Source organism: Limulus polyphemus, unplaced genomic scaffold (assembly GCF_000517525.1).
Source record: "Limulus polyphemus unplaced genomic scaffold, Limulus_polyphemus-2.1.2 Scaffold1274, whole genome shotgun sequence".
NCBI classification, from domain to species: domain Eukaryota; kingdom Metazoa; phylum Arthropoda; class Merostomata; order Xiphosura; family Limulidae; genus Limulus; species Limulus polyphemus.
Window position 1 is genome coordinate 60,842 of NW_013666884.1, and position 21,050 is coordinate 81,891.

Genomic DNA, 21,050 nt, shown 5'->3' on the forward strand with positions numbered 1-21,050 from the left:
GTTCTTGTTTTTTGTGGGATATTCTGGTGTTGCGGTTGTTAAAAGTTTAGATGTTCCTGATTTAAGTGTTTCTTTGTTTAGCTTTTCTTAGTTTCTAGTGATTAAAGTTTTGGATGTTCTTGTTTTTTGTGGGATATTCTGGTGTTGCGGCGGTTAAAAGTTTAGATGTTCCTGATTTAAGTGTTTCTTTGTTTAGATTTTCTTAGTTTCTAGTGATTAAAGTTTTGGATGTTCTTGTTTTTTGTGGGATATTCTTGTGTTGCGGCGGTTAAAAGTTTAGATGTTCTTGATTTAAGTGTTTCTTTGTTTAGATTTTCTTAGTTTCTAGTGATTAAAGGTTTAGATGTTCTTGTTTTTGTGGGATATTCTTGTGTTGCGGTGATTAAAAGTTTAGATGTTCCTGATTTAAGTGTTTCTTTGTTTAGATTTTCTTAGTTTCTAGTGATTAAAGGTTTAGATGTTCTTGTTTTTGTGGGATATTCTTGTGTTGCGGCGGTTAAAAGTTTAGATGTTCTTGATTTAAGTGTTTCTTTGTTTAGATTTTCTTAGTTTCTAGTGATTAAAGGTTTAGATGTTCTTGTTTTTGTGGGATATTCTTGTGTTGCGGTGGTTAAAAGTTTAGATGTTCCTGATTTAAGTGTTTCTTTGTTTAGATTTTCTTAGTTTCTAGTTATTAAAGGTTTAGATGTACTTGGCTTATGTTGCTAAAATTTAGCTATTTTTATTTTGTGGTGATTAAAGGTGCAGATGATATTGACTTGATATAGTTAAAGGTTTATATGTTCTTTGTTGTGGTTAACAGTATAGATATTGATTAACGGTTCAAATGTTATTTGTTTCTAACGATTAATGGTATATATTTTTCGTGGTTTGTAGGGGTTAATGGTTTAGATTATTTCTGGCTTGTATTTGTTAAAAGTTTAACAGTGTGTTAATATACAGTAGTAACACTAGGTATTTGGATCTTACATATCCACATGGTCCGACCCTAAGGCGTGAAATATGAAACATTTTGAATTGTTTACTTTTAAAGACGTAACCGTAGAAACGTTTTGTTGATATCTGAATATTAGTTGTGTGATGAAATGCTGAGAACTGCATATTATGATATACGATGTGAGCTACAAAGTAGTTCTTTCATTGATTTCATCTAGAAAAAGGTGATTCAGATACGTTAAGTAATATCATTCAGTAATCAATTTAATTAAAAGCAGCGTAAAACCCATTTGTTACTACAAATAATTATGATATTTAAATAGATCTTGACACTTCCTTATCAATACAACGCTATATATTTCTATCATTAGTAAACAATAATAAAATAAATACCTCAGACTTCACACCAAGCAAATGCAGAGAGGGCGGAACTCTGATGTCGTGTGGGATTCTTACGTGCCCAAAGTCGACGCTGAATTCTTCACACCAAACTCCAAACCAGTCATAATCATAGATGGTTTTATCGTCCGGAAGACTTATCACTACCGTTTTACCATTGTATCTTTTCAACGGTGCTTCACTGTAACATAAGAAAATTAAGCGTTGATTCTACAGGTTTATGTAACATTCGACACATATCTGAAAGCTCAAGGTTCGAGATGTGATATGCTCTTGAACAAGCTGTGGGAGCATTATAAGAGGGACAGTTAATTTCTGTATTTAGTTATCAGTAGCATCGTACACAGCGGGTCCTTCTGGTTGGTTGCCCTCCTAGTCACAATTTTAAAACAGAGCTGGCTAATGTCTGAAGCTTGAGGGTGAGAGAGTCTCTGATCTAACGGTTTCGCCCATGTGTCATATAAGGTATCGTTCAGGTTGAAAAGACCCAATGTCCAATTCTTTCAGTGAGATGTATCACTTGCGACAGTGGAAGAACATCCAGTAGATTGTAATGTGAAACATGTTACAATATACATCAACAGAAAGCGAAGAAACTTCAAGGCCTTAATACAACAGGAAAGCTAAAATCACTTTCCTTCGGAGAGAGTAGAAAACGTCTTGTGTGCGTAACCTTCAAAATTCAGCAACTATATATTTCTAATTAATGGCATATAATTAAATAATAACATTCATCATATTAGTTACGTTGAAATAAAGCATACTTTAGATAAACAATAGGAAAACAATTTTGAAAATGAATGACTAAAAACTCGTCGTTTTTAAAGATTTTTGTGACAATCATACAAGATTATTTATAACTTATGAAATCGCACAACTCGACTAACGTGTCATTCCAAGTTAGGTTTTGGGTACTTTCTGTTTCTCTGGTTATACTTCACAGGTTTAATATTTTTTCTTAACTTCAGTATCATCCCAAGTTAGGTTTTGGGTACTTTCTGTTTCTCTGGTTATACTTCACAGGTTTAATATTTTTTTCTTAACTTCAGTATCATCCCAAGTTAGGTTTTGGATACTTTCTGTTTCTCTGGTTATACTTCACAGGTTTAATATTTTTTCTTAATATCAGTATCATCCCAAGTTAGGTTTTGGGTACTTTCTGTTTCTCTGGTTATACTTCACAGGTTTAATATTTTTTCTTAACTTCAGTATCATCCCAAGTTAGGTTTTGGGTACTTTCTGTTTCTCTGGTTAAACCTCTAGATCGAATAGTGCTCTGCACCCATCTTACTTTTATTACACATTTCGTAATTACGATATTATTAAATCCTGTCATATTTTCGGGTCTTGTATTTGAACTGACGATTCCTAAATTTCATCTCAGAACTTGCCTGTAGATGGCAGCAAATTCGAAGCCTAAAAGCTGGAAGGTAACAAATGAGTAATGAAAAAGGCGATCATAGAAGCTGGTGGCAGCTGTTGCATTTCGTTTGCCCCTGCCTTACCGCAAGTACTTGGATTAATGTCCAACAAAATAAAAACAACTGTATTAGTAGCTATTCGGTATAAACAGGAATACTAATTAAAACAGATTAAAGCTATAAGTTTATAAATTACGTAGAGATGTTATTTTCTCTATTAATAACTAAACTTTACTTCAGCACCGTACGTCTACATTAGCGAAGTTAGTTATTTCAAAGTTTGAGAACATTGAATCCTCACGTCTGTCTCTATTTCTATCTAGACTGAATTACAAAAGGTTTCTTTCTTTACCGCTTCTAATCAACGTTAATGGACAATATTTTCTCCGTTAACGTGATTCATGTTATTTAACTATATACTAAATCTCTTACTCGTGGTCACAAAAACGAAACTATTCCTTAAAAACACAGAGACAATCATATGTTCAAGTCACTACTTCAATTCCTATGGAAATTTCTAGAGGGCTAATAGCTTGGAATGACTGATTTAATTATTTCGTTTACTAATTTACCTATTATGTATTAGTTCAATTTTCATATCAATGTTTGTTTATGTAATTAAAAGCAACATTTCCAACCACGTGAACTTCTTACACAATCAGTAACTTATCAAATGACCGAAAAACACTAAGGAAACAGGGGGTGTTCAGCTCATATTATATGGCATTTATCCAAAAAGTGGTAACATAGTATCATTAAACACTGAGGAAACAGGGGGTGTTCAGCTGATATTATATGGCATTTATCCAAACAGTATTAACATAGTATCATTAAACACTGAGGAAACAGGGGGTGTTCAGCTGATATGATATGACATTTATTCAAACAGTATTAACATAATATCATTAAACACTGAGGAAACAGGCGGTGTTCAGCTGATGCATTCTAGCCTTTATCCAAACAGTATCAAAATAGTATCACTGAACGGCGTTTTAAATTTTAAAAAAGCTATGAAAACCATGTAAAATGACACTGTTCGATGTAGTATTAATGGCTGCACACATAAAATTGCCCTTTGCGGTTCAAGTAGTTTTCAGTTTGAGATCATAGTTTACACGTCTAGGTGTAGGTTACATTATTATCTAATATTCGTATATGATGATGTTCCTGGTTGTTTTTTGTTTTTTTTGTTGTTTTTTTTTAGTTAAACACAAAGCTGCACAATAGGCTATCTGTGCTCTCCCCACCACGAGTATCGAAAACCGGTTTCTAGCGTTATAAGTCCACATATTTGCCGCTGTGCCACTAGGAAGTTAATCGTGTCGTAGTTAAAACTGTTTGTGCAAAAGCCGAGATAGAGTACATCGCACTGAATGAGATTATTCGTTACTTTTTCTTAGTTTACTCAACTTATATTTAAGATGCAACTCAGATGGACTGTTTGTTATTCATCTGAACTACTTCTAATTTTATATATGGTCAGTGCTGGAAAATTTCCTTTCTGTGGAGTTACTCTAGTTCACTAAACTTATTTACATCGAGGATATCTATCCTTAACAAAACAGTTCCATATTACTAAAACACACGTGTTTACTTTCAAAAACAATATATTCATACATATTCTTAGCTGACCCGCAGCACGTGGTTCGATAATGAGGATGGGGAATGATCTGTAACTATGTCACTTGTGCCATTAATATAGTAGCTATAGCGAGGGTCTTATAACAAAAATCAGGACAGTTAAGATCTTTATACATTTGACCCATTATTAAGCTAACAAAGTAAGGAACTTGCGTCGTCTTGCCTGTTTTTTTCATCTGTAAGTTGAGTTCCGAGACCGTTTTGTTGAGATCCACTTGAAACCCACCAATAGGCGGCTGAAAAGACAAACCAACCAAAATAGATTTAATCTCAATATCAAGATAATAAAATATTAACTATGAGGTAACGTAACGTAATTGTCAATGCAACCCATGGTGTATCTATTTAGCATCATCTACCATCTAAGTTTATAGGTCACTTCCTATCAGAATTGTTTTTTGTTTTATTTGTGTGTTAATTATATACGTATGTTTCAATTACCTTAATGAGTCTCAAAAAGATACTAGATATAGATTCAACAACATTATGTCAAACCTGGAGGTCATGTATACACACTGTATGTAAAATACTTGTTGTTGCTGCAAGTTCAAGCATGACTTTTGAATGTGTCTAAAAATGTCATTATTTTCTGATGACGTTCACTCATCATTTATATGGTTATTTTAAATGAAGGTTAGAAAATATTGAATTCAATATATCTTTATTTTCTTTTTAATGTCTTTACATCTTGATGTTGGTGTTTTTCATTGATACTGTAAACATTTTTTTCAAAATAATTCATATTACAAATGTCAGTACTCAAGAAATTGTAAATAGAAAGCAAAAAACTATTTACGTACTATATATGTTTATATATAATATTGTTATTTGTCAAAACACACTAAAATATTTTCTGAATTACAAGAACAAAAACATGGAATAGGTCTGCCACCAAAAACAAAATACTTCTGTTCTAAAGCTTCAATCTCAAACCAACAATATGAATAACAAAAAATCAAGATAGTTCACTAACAATGTATAAACATAACGAATACAATAAAGGCGCGTTATCATTTTCAAAGTTATAACAACAATGTAATAATTTGATTTGGAATGACTAAAACTTTGACAAACAACGATCACAGGAAAGAGAGCAATAGCATAACAAAATTGAACTTAAAAAAAAAAGCAAAAACCGTACACAAATTAACAAAACGTTGCGCCCTCTACAATAGAGAACTTCTAACACCGTCTAACGGTGTTTAAGTAAGTTCAGTTTATCTTTTGGCTACTTGGAAGAGATCAGGAAACTAAACGAACAGTTAATTTTCTACACTACTTTATACTTTTTTTTTACTGTTAAACCTTGATGCCATGGAGTGAGTGGTAACGCATTCTAATTACAATTTTCTGAATTGTCTTCCAAATATTACTTATAAATATATGCATGCAGATTTGTTTTTATCTTTTCAAATTCAGATTCAAAATTACTTAAAATTAGTAAAAAAACACTATTCTGTGTGCAGCGCACCATATAATCACAACCTAAATTTAGCCACATACAAATTCACTCAAAAATCTAATTTTACAGAACTTTGCACCCTTGGATATAGCGATTACACCTCATTCCAAAAACGTTCATACGATTTTGTTTTATTTTATTAATAAAATCTACTTATATAAATTTAGCTGCGTTGTTTCTAAACTATGAAATACTTAAAAGTAGCATTCATCTTTAAACGAAAAGTTTTTGGATTAAACAATTAACACTTCAGACAGTTGTTAAACAGATTTTTTTAGGAAATACTGAATAGTACAGACTGAAAACTGAGGTTTTATTTCTCAAGAATTGTATGATCATATAATCCTGGTTTCCATAGCAACACGTGTTCAATTTTACGATACTTGGATGAAGAATAATGCCAGAATCAATTTGTTATTTTTGCTGAAGGATTTATAGCTGTTGAGAATCTTAAGTATGCAATGTTTTATTTGTTTTTTAATTAAGCACAAAGCTACACAATTTGCTATCTGTGCTCTGCCCACCACAGGTATCTAAACCCGGTTCCTAGTGTTGTAAATCCGCAGACACGTCGTTGTGCCGCTGAGAGGCAGTATATAATGACAAATGTGGTCGCTTCAACCAATACACTAAAAAATCAAGTTGATATAAAAATCTATTTTTGAAGCGAGAAATAAGAGAGATGCTGATCAGTTATGTAATAGAAAAGTTTAAAAGTATGCCATTATTACAACTTGCAAAATATCTAATTCATTTTAACGTACCGATTTTAGAATTTGTAATGAATGTTTTAGTTTATGTATTCATTATTATTGTAATGAATAGAATTCCGTGAAGAGGAGCATCATAATTTTAAAGATACTTAGTTTCTTAAAATCTATCAGTCAAAATAATTGATCTTGCAGAATGAAAGATATTTAATACTAGCAAGTGCTTATTAAATTACGTAAAAACTAAACTTGGACAATTAGATTCTATTTTCTCTAAGCAATCAATATTATTACTTTTGAAATGACATCACACAGTAATAATAAAAGCACACTTTTTAATTATATTATTGTGCATATGTAGACTTCAATTAATTCTTAACTAGACATAAAAAATGTGAATAGAAAATTTAGTCAATCAATAAAAACCAATATAAGTAAAATTTCGCAAAAGCCCGTTGCAATATTCTTAGCTTATCTCACACAATATTTTTATGTTAATGATATTTTCTCTATTGACATTTTAATTCAATGGATTATGTATAAAGACGTTAAAAACACCTGCCAAAATGCCAACAACCTTATTTATATATGGATATCGGGTTGGAAACAAGGGGTTGTTTATAGCAGGTACTCCTGACTCACGACTTCAATGATCTGGGACCCTTATTCAGCTGGGGGAATTTTGCTTAAAACATTCTACGATTACTTTTTATAAATAAAAAAGTTTATATTTTACTGTATACTGACCTGCGGTTTGGAAACTGCTGCTTTATTAAGTATCATGGTGTTTCTAGTCCTTTAATAAATAAAGCTGCTAATGTGAGAAGTTTGTAGGGTAAAGATTATATAGACTGCAGTAACAAACTGTGAAAACATTCGTGCTATACCAGTTAAAAATTACCATGCGAACTATGAGCATACCTTTGCGACTGAAGTAATAAAAAATGGTTATTTGAATATAAAGATTTTCACTTGTGATTAATGTAGTGAGCGATTTTTTTTTCGCAATATAAAACTAAAGGTAAAAAATAAAAACGTAAATAAATATTCAGTATTTATTAATTATTTCAGGGAAGAGACTTCAAGGATAATTTTTAAGACTATTAATTTCTGGTCTTAAAATGGTGTAATCGAAATGAAGTCTTGCTGTGGGGACAAATCCTGACAATCCATTCAATGTAACACGTGTGAATTTCTGTTTTGTTTTTACTTTGCTCACAGACTGAGAGATGGAAACCCTGCAAGAACTCAATACAGAAATTCACACGTGTTATTTTTTTACTTTGCTCACAGACTGAGAGATGGAAACCCTGCAAGAACGGTTGGAAAATTTGGTCCTTTCATTCTTCGATTATTCCGAATTATATGTAACATTTGGTGAAAAATAACAAAACCCGAAGTAAGAATAGAAATACAAATTTCTGTATGCCTACAGTTTTGTGAAACGAATGCTCTATAAAAGACAACGCACTCTTTATTGAAAAGTTGCTAAAAGGGATATGAGGTTTAAATCTCTTTACCCTGATACAAATAATTCGAGATTCTGGAAATATTGTAAATAATTACTTCCACTAACAATCTGATCCACAGCCTCCTTTAAAAGAACCTGAGAGTTACAAACTGTAAACCAATAACTGGGAAATGTACCTCATGTCTAATCTAATCTATCAAAATCAAATGTTGCTCTCTATTTTTTGTAAGGTGATAATGTTACCCTGTAGCTTGTGTTTAAATGACTCACTTCTGTTGAAAGTTTTGCCCGCTCTGGTGTTTTATTGTCGTCGTTAGAAAAGCGAGAGAACATTCTGCTGTACTATTTGAATTCTAACTGTGATTTCACGTGCAACTTCTAACACTCGTATGTATATGACTGTTATCTGTATTCTGTTTCATACTTCGACCTTTAATGTGTGTACACATATTCACAAATTGTTAGAAGGTCCTCATTGATGGTTGTTTCTTTTCAACAGTCCACATTCAATGTGAAAGCTCTTTCATTTATTTTATATTCAACATGTTTTAATTCTAATTAAAAATGTATGTTTTTTTTCAGGTTATCTACTTGGATTAATAATGAAACAAAAGCTTTGAGGAAGGATATTTTTAACAAAAACGTGTGTTTTTATAAAAATTCGGATATATAACTATTAAAGATATATTTTTTTACGTAGCTAGTGCTTACTAAGATAAATAAAAACAATGAAAATTGTAAAGGTAAAACAAAATATCTAGTTATGTTTTTTTCCAATGTAAATCATCATGAGCTGGCAATAATATCAACGTCTTGTACTGATTCATAAAAATAAAGCTGAAAAACCACAACATCATGCAGGAGCTTTCACGAGGCACCACTTCCTTCTTTTTGTAACGTGTATATTGCTCCGGCTGAATTGTTTTTTCGTAAATTCACCTACCTTTTAAAAACATAATTTGATTACAAACATCCATTATACTTTTAAGAAAAGTCGTTTTAAAACATTATTATTTACTTTACAAATAAATCTGATATCATATTGTATTAAAGACATATATAGTTTAGTTCTGAAATTCCCATGGTGTTAATGGTAATGAGACATTTGTTTTGTGTGTTCATATGAAATAACAAAATTCGAAGGATGTGTAAGAGAAGGAAATGTTTGAGTAAGTCTCCCTGTGAAAGACAGAAAATGTGTAAGAAAAGGAAACAAGTCTACATATGTCCATGTGCAATAACGAAATGTGGGGAACTTTTAAAAGAATGTGTGTATAGGAATGTGTGTCCATGTTAAAGATCAAAATTCGGGGAACAGGTAAAATGTGGAGAATGTGTATGAAAAGGAAACATAATATAATAAAACACGGAAAATTTGCAAGAAAATAAATTATTTGTACGAGTGAGTCCATGAGAAACAGTGTCAAAATATCTTTAAGTAAAAATAAAACTTCAATAATCGCGAAATTTCGTTAATTGGAAACAGTTAAATATGTTGAATTATTCGATGTTTTCAATGAGCATGTATTTTATCTGAGTAATTTATTTTCATTGGTCATAGTAACTCTTTAAATTACCAGATTTTGTGATATTTTAAGTCGATGATTTATTTTAAGAGTACCTTTGTTAGCTAGTGTATATTTCAGAAAACTATCTTTTAATGCTAACATTTATTTATGTACACTAGAAGAGCTTATATGAAAGAGCTGTTTCAACTTTCAAGTAAACATGCACTTAAAACATGAAAACATGCACTTTGTACATAGTTAGTATAAAATGTGAGAGTTTCAGCATATAGTTAGTATAAATGTGAGAATTTCAAATCTTTGCATCGAATCTTTAGTAGCTGTAATGCTTTTTTTTGTTGTTGTCGTTGTTGTTAAAAAAAACCCTTTCTTGTGTTTGTTAAACTCGATCAGTAGAGTGGGGAATATTGTATAAATGGGAGTCCTAATTTCCGGTATTTTCAATTTTAGAGATATGGACACATACAATCTCAAAATTGTTATCAAGAGCATATAACCAGTGAACTTCGGCGTTTGCATGTGTTTTAATTATATTGCTGGGGTTTGAAGGAAGTGTAGGTGAAATTAGTAGCTCGACTGTTTCCACGGTAACCTCGAAATGAGGTTTGACTTAGGTTGGGGGGATAACGATTGTCAGGAAAGGGCACGGTATGAAGTTGTTGATTGTAACCTAGCGACCTTTCGACCCCTTTCCCAGATCTATATAGTTGCCTACCAGGTCCCTGTCCGTCGTATTTAAAGTTAGGAACAATGAAGGTTTGGGCGTCCATGACCATTATTGGCTCAGATGATACTCCATGTGCTGTATGAGTCAAGGGGCCAATCTTAGCTGACTTGGGAAGTTCAGTTTTGCTGTCCACGTAGATATCTCCAAAGTTAGCCTACGTAATGAAAACAAGAACAAAATACGCTGTTATCTTAAAGCAATAATAATTGCACATCCATAAACCATACTTAATAAGATAATATTTCTATCCTTATATTCACTCTTACCCGTGTGTTTCTTAATATTTTATTTAACATATCTTACTTCAGTTTTATTCAGCTTACTTATTTATGTTCTGGTTACGATATCTTACTTCAGTTTTGTTCAGCTAACATATTCTGGTGAAGATATCTTACTTCAGTTTTGTTCAGCTTACTTATATTCTGGTTAGGAGATCTTACTTCAGTTTTGTTCAGCTTACTTATGATTCCTTTTTTATCTTACTTCGCTTCTCTTTACAATATTTTTACCTCTGTTTTGTTTATAATGTATTACATCTATTCTGTAAATATTATCTAATACCTCTTTTGTTTTTATATAATATCTTCCTCCTGCTCTGTTTGTAATATCTGTTTCTATTTTGTGTGTAATTTGTTTATATTGGAACTATTTACAATATCTTTCATATCTTCGATTTATATTATCTTACTTATGATATCTATTTACTTTTAATTTAGTTCATAAGTGATAATGATAAATGCATGAATTGTATAGAAACATTTCAAAACGCGTAAGTTGTGAACGTTATCTCAAGCGACTCGCAGGTTTAGAAACTTATCTGGTGATATTTTACACAAAACCAAACCATGACCGCGGATTTGGGCAGCTCACGAGTCGAAGTAAGATAGTGTTTTATAAGCTTTTAGGTGTGTGGTTGTCGGTGCAGCTCTTTCATTATAACATCACCTCTGATATTGTTTAGCTCTCGAGCAAGCTCTAGTAGGCAGGGCTAGTTCGTGTAAGATATGTTCGTTGTGTCCTAGTTTTATTTGTTCTTTCTAGACAACTTCTTTTGTCCTTTGATTTCTGTCCTAGTTTTTTTTTTCTTTATACGTACATACAATGTTTTATATTGTTTAACTTCAAAGATTGAGGGGAAGTAAACTACACCTAAGAGCTACTGAGTGAAACTTTCACTCTTTCAAAAAGTATACATCAAAGATCCCTGTATGATAAGTAACACATGTCAAACTTTAAAAAAGCTCAACTTAAATAGCTTTATTTTATGAAACTAACAACAAACAACAGTCAGCATTAATGTTACTTAACGCGGGGCTATACTAAAGCGATGTGTTTCTCTTCCTTCTGCATGTTATATGCTTTGATGTGTATAGAAATAAAACATCCAGTGTTTGAGGTAACCTTTGTTTACTTTAATTAATCTTCTTTCTGTTTAAACTGGTTGATTTTTTCTTTGATTAAAATTACCACTCGATTAGCTGCTGACATCTTTGTTCCAGGATTCCTTTTACAGTATTGCTATAAGGTTGTGTTGTTGTTTTACTGACGTTTTCAGTAGAATTATACAAAATAGTTACAGCATTCCTAGAGGGTTGTGTTGTTTTTCTACACTGTATTGTTTTCATATTCGTTATCTCTGACAGGTGTGTAGCATTAAAATGGTTTAATAGTATTTGAAGCTTCTACGGGCTAAACTTAAACAACTAGTAGATATCTGTAAACTTAGTCAAGGATTGAAACAGTTGCTTTGCTTAACCAGCTGAGAAGTAGAAAGTAGAAATTATGTTGCTAGAAAATATTGGTAGTCATGATTTTTTACTTTTTACCAAACTTACTCTAAACTTCCTGCACCAAACGGCCAGCCAACGAATATCCTTCAGAGTTTTCCCATCAGGAAGTTTTAGAACCAGGTTTTGATTACTATAGGCCTTAAGAGGTTGTATGCTGGAATATAAATGTATTAATGTAATTATCTTTGAAAGTAAAAGCTTAAGAACTACAAAACACAAGAGGTATATGAGTACGTTTACAACTTTTATATAACTGGCTATATGTCAGTAATTATCCCGGTGTACCCACGGTTAGCTCTAACTCTAAGGCTTATAACATGAACACACAAGTAGATCTCAATCACCGTGGTGGGCACAGCGTACACAACCCATTCTATTTAAAACTAACAAAGTCATAACTATTAACTCTTAAACCATAATACTCACCATATTGTCCATGATTATCCCGCTATTTATTCCGTATGGCCAAAGAGTTACAAATTATTACGTTTTTACAATATAGCAATTAAAATGTTTGCTAGGTAAGTCTATAAATAATTACAGATAATTGTAGTTTTTATCATCTGTACAAAGCCTTGCTCTTAATTGTTCATCATCATACATGTCACTTTCTTCCAAACCAAAGTAAGCCCATTCTTCAGCCTTGTTTACATATGTGAATAGCATATTCTTACGTTAAAGTGATAAATTCTATAAGACCGTTATGGAAAAAATCCCATATTATAAACGGTTATATCTTAAAACATACTTGTTCTAGGGGAATAAAGTTTCATCAATAGCTTATTGAGACGTAAGTTTTATGAGGGTAGTTTTGGCATGTTTCCGAAAGATATCACACCGTATCATGCGGCTAGCTATTTCTAAGTAAACCTACTGCAAGATTCCCCTGTTCTGGATAATGTTACTTATTTCTAATGGCGGTGTCCAGATACTTCATATTTTGTGGGTTATTACTATAGATATACTCTTTAATGGACTCCCATGGACAAGTGGAACAGTTTTGTTGTTTTAAGAGCAGAGTCGCGGGAACCTGGATACTCATGGTCACTTTTTTATTTTTCTATACATCACCAATTGAAATAGTTTGTCTCTATGTTTCGTTTAAGCGCAAAGCTACACAAATGGCCGTCTAAGCTATGCCCACTGGGTATCGAACCTCGAATTTCACCATTATAAACCGAAAAGCTTACCGCTGAGCCACCGGGAATCGTGTTGAGAGAGAGAGAGAGAAAGACATAGAACATAGTGTGGTTTTGTAATACTTTGTACCATATCAAACTTCACTGGATAATGTCTATGCTTCTTAATGTTCTTCCGCTAGGGAAAAACGTTTTAAGGTATAATCATTTTTAACATGAGGCGTGCTTTATAATCGCCGTGTATGTGTTTCCTTTCGTATCGTGAAATATATATACATGAATAAACACTTAAATATTGACAGTCGATATAAAAACTTGCACAGTATCATTCATCAGCTAGTAAAAACTTAGCACGTCCGTTCCTAGCCCAGGTCCGTATCCCATCACAGAACATATTCGCCCTTTCAGCCGTGAGGGCATGATAATGTTTCGGTAAATCTCACTATTCGATTACAGTAGTCCAAGAGTTGGCGGTGAGTGGTGCTGATTATCTGCCTTCCCTCTAGTCTATCACTGCTAAATTACAGACGGCTAACGCAGATAGCCATCAAGTAACTTTGCACGAAATTCAGCTAAAGAACATAGAGTACTTTCTTGACGCTGACACTAGTTATGAGAATAAAACCGAATTAGCATGTGCATCGCCGGCATGTGTTTAATGTAATTCATTTCTGTTTATGTTGCATCTTTCTTATAGATATGTGTACATGTGTATAAAAAACTGCACGAGTTATGTTGAAATAAATATTCATGCAAGCTGTAAAAATAAAGTTGATGATACTACCTAATCATTGATTAGTTGAAGTTTATGTATACGCCACAAGGATTAGTGTGTAAAACCTTTTTAATGCTTATTTTGCTCTTGCTTATACAATAAAAGGAAGATATTGTCATTCCAGTTTAATCATCGTATAGTTCGTTATCGAACTGGCTGGGAGCATGTAGTAAGTGTGAGAAAAGAACCGCAGCCTTCATTGAATTAATATATATTTGTGGACTAAGAGATCGGTTCGTTCGCACCTTCCCCTGGTGACGCCCATAAACCTACTTTAGAAATAGTCATGAATATGTATTAAAGAAATAGTTGAAACTGGTATATTTATGTTAATATTTATTCTTTAAACAGTAAGCGGTAACTGAAATAAGATGCAGTGATCATTGCATTAACAGTTAAGGAGTTAATATCTGGGAAGAGAAACAGTGCAGGGCCCTACTACTATTAAACAAAACCTTTAGCTTCACAAAACACTGCATCATATTAAATTATATTAAAAATATAAGAAGCGATTAGCTAGTTAAGAATTTATAGCTTTTGTTCTTAACGACACAGTGTAGTCAAAAATATTAATATTATTCTTATTTTTTTCTATAAATCTTCTTAAAATATCGAGTTATTTGCTTAGTTTGTGCAATTATGTACCATGATGTTATTGATACTAAGCTGGGCTTGCATTTGTTTGCTCTGTTGCTATAGAGTCGAACAGAGATAAGCAAGTTAGATCTTCACGTCTTCATATTAAAAGCCAGTCCCCTCTTATTTACATTGGGAACTTGGCGCACTAAATTATACACAATAAAAATAATAAATAATCAAATAAATTAACTAACAAATGACATAAATAACAGCAGGACTTTGCTGCTGACTCCCTGTGGTTGGTGGTTCGAAATTAGGAACGTCGGCACGTTACTTATACAGCGCACTGATAAACACGTTGCAACAGTAAGACTCCGTAATTTGAGAGAGTAGAGCTTGTGCTTTTGTCGATGCTAAAACTACCTCTAGTGTGTAACTATAATCATAACTTAAGAAAATAAAAGGGGGGAAGAAATGGTGATAAAATAGCATAAAATAAAGAAATGGACAACATAGGAAATAATATATTTGATAATACAAGTTTGTTGGTTTGTAGTTAAGCACAAAGATAAGCAATGGCCTATCTGTGCTCTGCCCACTAAGAGTATCGAAACCCAATTTTTAACGCTGTAAGTTCAAAGACTTGCCGCTGAGCCACTGGAAGGCATTTTAATTATAGGAAAATAAATTTATCATGAATAATATACATTATAATATAATATAATAATAATATAATATACATTATATAAAATTGTGTTGTAAATTAACCCGAAAGGGTGTTTTTCCACAACAATACAAATTGTGTTCCAATAGACAGACTTGTGTGATCTAACACAACTGACTATTGTAACGATATAAGCACAGAAGTTTTTTTGTGTTTTCTTACAACACAAACGACGTGCAGTTTTAAGTTCAAAATTGTGCTTATTTAAATATATTAGTTTGATATTAGAAGATAAAAAAATGGACAGTATGGGAGTTTGATACTGTAAGATATGAATTGGAGTTTAATGATATAAAATAAGAAAATAAACAGAATAGGAGTTTAATAATGTAAGATTAGAAAGTGAATAAAATAGGAGCTTAATAGCTTTTTTTTTTTGTTTAAACAATGCCAAATTCGGCTATATGCTGTGTTCACCGCGGGGAATCGAGCCCCGGATTTTACCAATGTAAGTCCGTAGACTTATCGCTGTTTCGCCAGGGACCAGCATAATTGGTCAGGGCAGGAATTTGAAATATGAGATATGGTCGGTATAGGATATGTAAGCTGAGACAAGACAATAACAGAATGTTAATCTCACTTTATAAAAATGTTTTACGCATGAAGACGCAATTATTTGTCGCTGTAGGTGTGCGTCGTGACGGTATGGGCGACAAGATCAGTTTAATGGTTCACTAGTTCTTCTGGATTATGAGTAAAATCAATTTTGAAGCAAAATAAATAAATATATAATATTAATAATAAATAATTTGATGTGAAAATGAATAATAATTTGACGTTAAAAATCGTAAACCTAATTCTGATGTGTAATGACATAAATAAATTGATAAAAATTACAGTTTACCTGCTTAATCTAGTTCGTATTGAAACAACTATTGTCAAACAATTGATGATACAAATAGCGTCTCGACCAAGAATATTTGCAGTGCAAAAAATTATTAAACGATATAGAGGCAAAAGACACAATAGTTCAAAGAAAAGAACCTTTAAGATCCTCCATGTAGACGGAAAGACTCCCCATCAAAACGTTTATGACCCCAACAGACTCCGAAAAGACAAAACAAGCCGTTTGTAAACTGAAAGTTGGTCACGAAATATAACCACATTAATAAGACTGCTCGGAATCAACAGCTGTTCTCATAAGAAATAGCAATTCCATTTGACCACAGCCATGCCAAGCCTACCATTGCAGCTCAAATGGACATATGTACTATAGTCAACATTTACAGTGGATGGTCTTCAGAAGGTTTCTGGTCTCGCTGCCCTTAGCAAAAACGTGTTACAGTGACAGATGTGCTGTCTGATGAAAATGGGCGATCATGGTTATCTGTACGAACTGAAGGAAGAACTGGTCCAAAAACAAGATATGACCTGGAACATTGTTCTTGTAAGTAAATCCTATCTATATACGTAAGAGTAAAGCAGGATACCTCGTGGAAATACTGGTGATTGTTATTGGAAGCAACAATGTGTACTGCTGGGTAAACGACATCTTCATTAACTATAAAGTTTGTATATTTTGCATTGCTTGCAGAGCACGCTGGATAAGAATGTTACATTTTTCTTGTTTCTTTCAACATTTCCATATACGTAGTAACCGGTTAGAGGACTTATAGTTATTTCTGTATAAAGTAATGTAATTCATATAAGTCCTGGTACTTTTCAATCGCATTTAGTTGAAAACGTTACACCTATTATTCTAAGGATGCTCAAGACTTTCATTGAATTATTTTTTCTAGAAAAAAAAACCAGCAAAAACTAATTTTCAAAATTAAAGTAATTCGTTGCTTTTATTGTAATTCGGACGTTTGAAAAGACAAGAAGGTGGTTGCTTTGACTGGTAAGAATGTTGGAGGTCTATAGTTTGTATAGTTGATCCTAAACGCACTGAGGTCTATTTGAGAATATTTTACAGACTCATACATAACATTATGTGAGCGTAGAAAATAAGTAATTAAAATACAGAAGTATTAGAAACTGCTAACTTTAGAAGTTGGAGGGACAGACGGGTCGATAAGCGATATTTCTATATGTGCTAAAGAAAATTATTGTAACAGATAAATTGATTCAGAGAAGAAATGGAAAGTGAGTGGTTGATAAATGAATACAAATACAGATGAAACTTGTGACTGATAGATGTGTGGAATGTAAAAACAAATTGTTAAAACGTTACGTTACTTCTTTAACAAACAGTCATAATTAATCAATACATTGAGTATAAGGAGTGATGACGTCACGAACATGAAGCCCATTCTATCTACCAAGACGAATTAGAAGTTGAGGCTAGACGGTCAGATATACGGCTCAATAAAGAACTCTGGATTCATAGCAGGTTAAATAAATGTTTAGCTGTACAATAAAAATCCCCACATCTATTTAACTTAAAAGAAGGGTGATCACGTTTTAACTCTGTGTATGCATTTCAGGCAAACCTTGACACTTTTAAGCATTCATACGCTAGGGTGCTAATCCTACAAGCAGACAAGAAAATAGGTAGATAGATCATTAGTTTGTTTAGTTGTAATTAAGCACAAAGCTACACAATGGGCTATCTGTGCTCTGCCCACCACGGGTATCGAAACCCGGATTCTAGCGTTGTAAGTCCGCAGACATACCGCTGTGCCACTGGGGAGCAGATAGATCATTAAAAAGAAATCTGTCCCAGTATCATTTTCAAAGGGCAAAGTTACATTTACTAACGAATTGTATGTAATAGTATTAAACAACTGCTTGGTCATTTTATATTATATGCTACCCCAGAATGTTTAAAAACACAACCATCTTATTTAATTCTGTATATTTCAGTCCAATCTACCTTAATACATTCTAGTTTCATCTTATTTAATCCTATCTAATTTCTTCAAGTTTAATCGCCTCTATTGTAATCCTCGAAAGGCTAATTGTATCTAGTTTAATCCTATCCATTTTAGTCTCATTAGTTTAATAACTTGAGCCTAACTTACCTCAATCCTGTCCATCTTAGCCCGATCTTATTAATCTCATCTAATTTAATCCTACCTAATTTAACCTTATCAGTTTAATCCTAAAAGATATAGTCCTAAATAATTTTAATCTATCTTTTAATCTCATCTAGTTTAACTTTATCAAGTTTATTCCTACTAAAATTTCATCTTATTTAATATAATCTGTGTTTATTTAAATATATTTGTACTGTATAATGTGAAATTTCAACATCTGTTGAACTACAAATTTAAAACTGCACTTTATTATATTTTAAACTCTAATTCTATACATTTTTGCATATTGTATGCACATTTACTATTCTTAACGTCATGAAAAAAAGTTTATTATTTTAAGAATATGCTTATCGGTCATAATGTACTATATTATCATGATAACCAAATACTTAAAAAGCACAAGAATACAATCAATTTAAAACCAAACTTACAGGCCATTTTCATCCGGTATGATAAAACCAGTAGGATCAGGCCTATCAGTAGACCCAGCCCAAAAGAAAGCATCTAAGATGACGGCAAGAAAAAAAAATCAATTTGTATATAGTCTCTTTACTTATAAAAACTTTTATAACAATGAAGTAATTTATTTTTAGTAAAACAAGTTAAAGATGAACATGCTAGAAATACGAATCTAAAAAGTTGTAAGTGTATAACTCAAAACATTCCAAACCATGTAAGCAAACAATAAACAGAAATAAAAATAAATGCAGGTTTTAAATAGTGAATGCAGCAAAAGTTTGTTTAACAACATAAGAGAGCCTCAGTTTTTGTATTTTCCTCTCTATTTTTTCCGGGTAAATAAAACGATTTTCAGAAAGAATTGAAATGTGGAAAATATTTAATACAGAAAAGTTAAAAAAAACGATAAAAGAACACAAGATATAAAAAGTGAACTTAGCGTTAATATTTTTTGGATTTTATTTGTTATCAAGTAATTTTTATATAAATATATATATATTTATATACTAGTAAATTACCCCTGAAAATTCTCAAACCAGCCCTGAAGTCCCCTCAAAAGCCCCATTGGTTACAATTAGAGGGGTTCAATAAGACATTTAAAAATATATATAAACGTAGATTTTTATTTTAACAATCGTTTGCGTGTTAATACCAATACTCAAATAAGTCTATCGTTCCAGTCCTGAGAGCTTTCAAAATCTATTTGATTGCCATATGACGCTAATAATTGAAAATATCTAACATCTATACTTAGATTATTGTTTAGAATGGTTCTTTCCATATTAATAGCAATTTTCAGATTATTCGATTCAACCAAACCTGACAATCTAAAAAGATCCAACGATCACCCTCCCTTCCTGTCCAATCCCACTTTTGTTGTTACTTCACGAATCTTGCAAAAAAATATTAGCATATATTGTAGAAGCCAAAAGCCTCTATGTGCAATTTCAAGTCATTTTATGAAAACTGTGGTAGGAGTTCAGAAATCAAGTAGTTAGGTATAATTAAGTAGTGTATAGATAAATTAGGCACTTTAAACTTAAAATCTTAACTTGATGTCCGTTTATCCTTTAAAACCAATTTTTAAGTTTCAGATTTTAATTATATCATATACTTTATGTATTTGAATTTCGGTAGAATAATAGGTTATGAAAGGTGAATAGGAAACGGTTTTAACGGTTAAACGGAGTTAACACTTTGAAAGCGCCGGTTTCGTTATCCTATAGAATTAGCACTTTGAAAGCGCCTATTTTTATGTTAATTGGTCTATAAATGAGAAAAAACTTTGTTTCTTTATTTATAGTCACTCCCATTGTAAGTATGAAAACTCTACAAAGTAACATTTCGTTAAAAGTAGATACTTATGTGTGTGTGTGACGAGAAGATTGGATAAATATTGTTTTGTATATTACCACCTTTATAGGTCAACAATTTCTTTTAACCCAATAGATTCTTCAATAACTGAGTTCTATAGAAAGTAACTGTTTTACCTCACTTTCAACTGTTGAGTTCATCTAATGTTTATCATATAAGAGCTGCTCTATATAAAGTATATATATATTTAACACTTGGGTCAAACTATCATGTGCAGAGTTGGGTAGATGTAACTTGTTCGAACAGTCTGTTAACACATCTATACGAAAAAGTATACTATCCATATAATATCAATATTATCCCCTTCATAAATTAGCATAATTATTCTGTCAACAAATTTGTAGAAGTGCTTTGCTCACATACTAATAAGTAAATTGTCACTACGTCTTCATGTCAGGGTAATAACATGGTGTCCACACATGGTAACAGTACATTTCCTACTGATTTGTAACACAAACTAGCTCATAAATGGATACTAGCAGTGTGTTTACAAATAGGTCACAGCATATGGATAGCAGCATCATATCTACACTTAGGTAATAGCTTATGGATAGCAGCATCATATCTACAAATATGTCATAGCACATGGATAATTGCATCATGACGTCACACGTATAAAAGCATATTACTCACACATGTCTAACATTATCCTGTTCTCCTGTTTATGTGTTCACAACATCATCCTATCCACACATGAGTAGAAGAGCCAAATTTATATAGGAGTCAAATCTTTCTGACCTCACAATGGTGCATGCTGCCACTCCACAAAACTATCCACACGTGAGTAGAAGAGCCAAATTTATATAGGAGTCAAATCTTTCTGACCTCACAATGGTGCATGCTGCCACTACACAAAAATATCCACACGTGAGTAGAAGAGCCAAATTTATATAGGAGTCAAATCTTTCTGACCTCACAATGGTGCATGCTGCCACTACA

General features: G+C 32.3%; 1 protein-coding gene across 1 annotated transcript in view; it reads right to left on the reverse strand.

The window, feature by feature from the left end:
- LOC106462880 (protein Skeletor, isoforms B/C-like) overlaps positions 1 to 20,748 on the reverse strand; it is a 67,799-nt gene extending 47,051 nt beyond the window's left edge. The window contains exons 1-6 of the mRNA XM_013922846.2: positions 20,745 to 20,748; positions 18,710 to 18,782; positions 12,129 to 12,237; positions 10,282 to 10,447; positions 4,561 to 4,633; positions 1,330 to 1,516 (exon numbers count right to left, since the gene is read on the reverse strand). Coding sequence (XP_013778300.1) covers positions 1,330 to 1,516; positions 4,561 to 4,633; positions 10,282 to 10,447; positions 12,129 to 12,237; positions 18,710 to 18,782; positions 20,745 to 20,748 — 612 coding nt within the window. The remainder of the gene's footprint in view (positions 1 to 1,329; positions 1,517 to 4,560; positions 4,634 to 10,281; positions 10,448 to 12,128; positions 12,238 to 18,709; positions 18,783 to 20,744) is intronic.
- Positions 20,749 to 21,050: the final 302 nt, after the last annotated feature.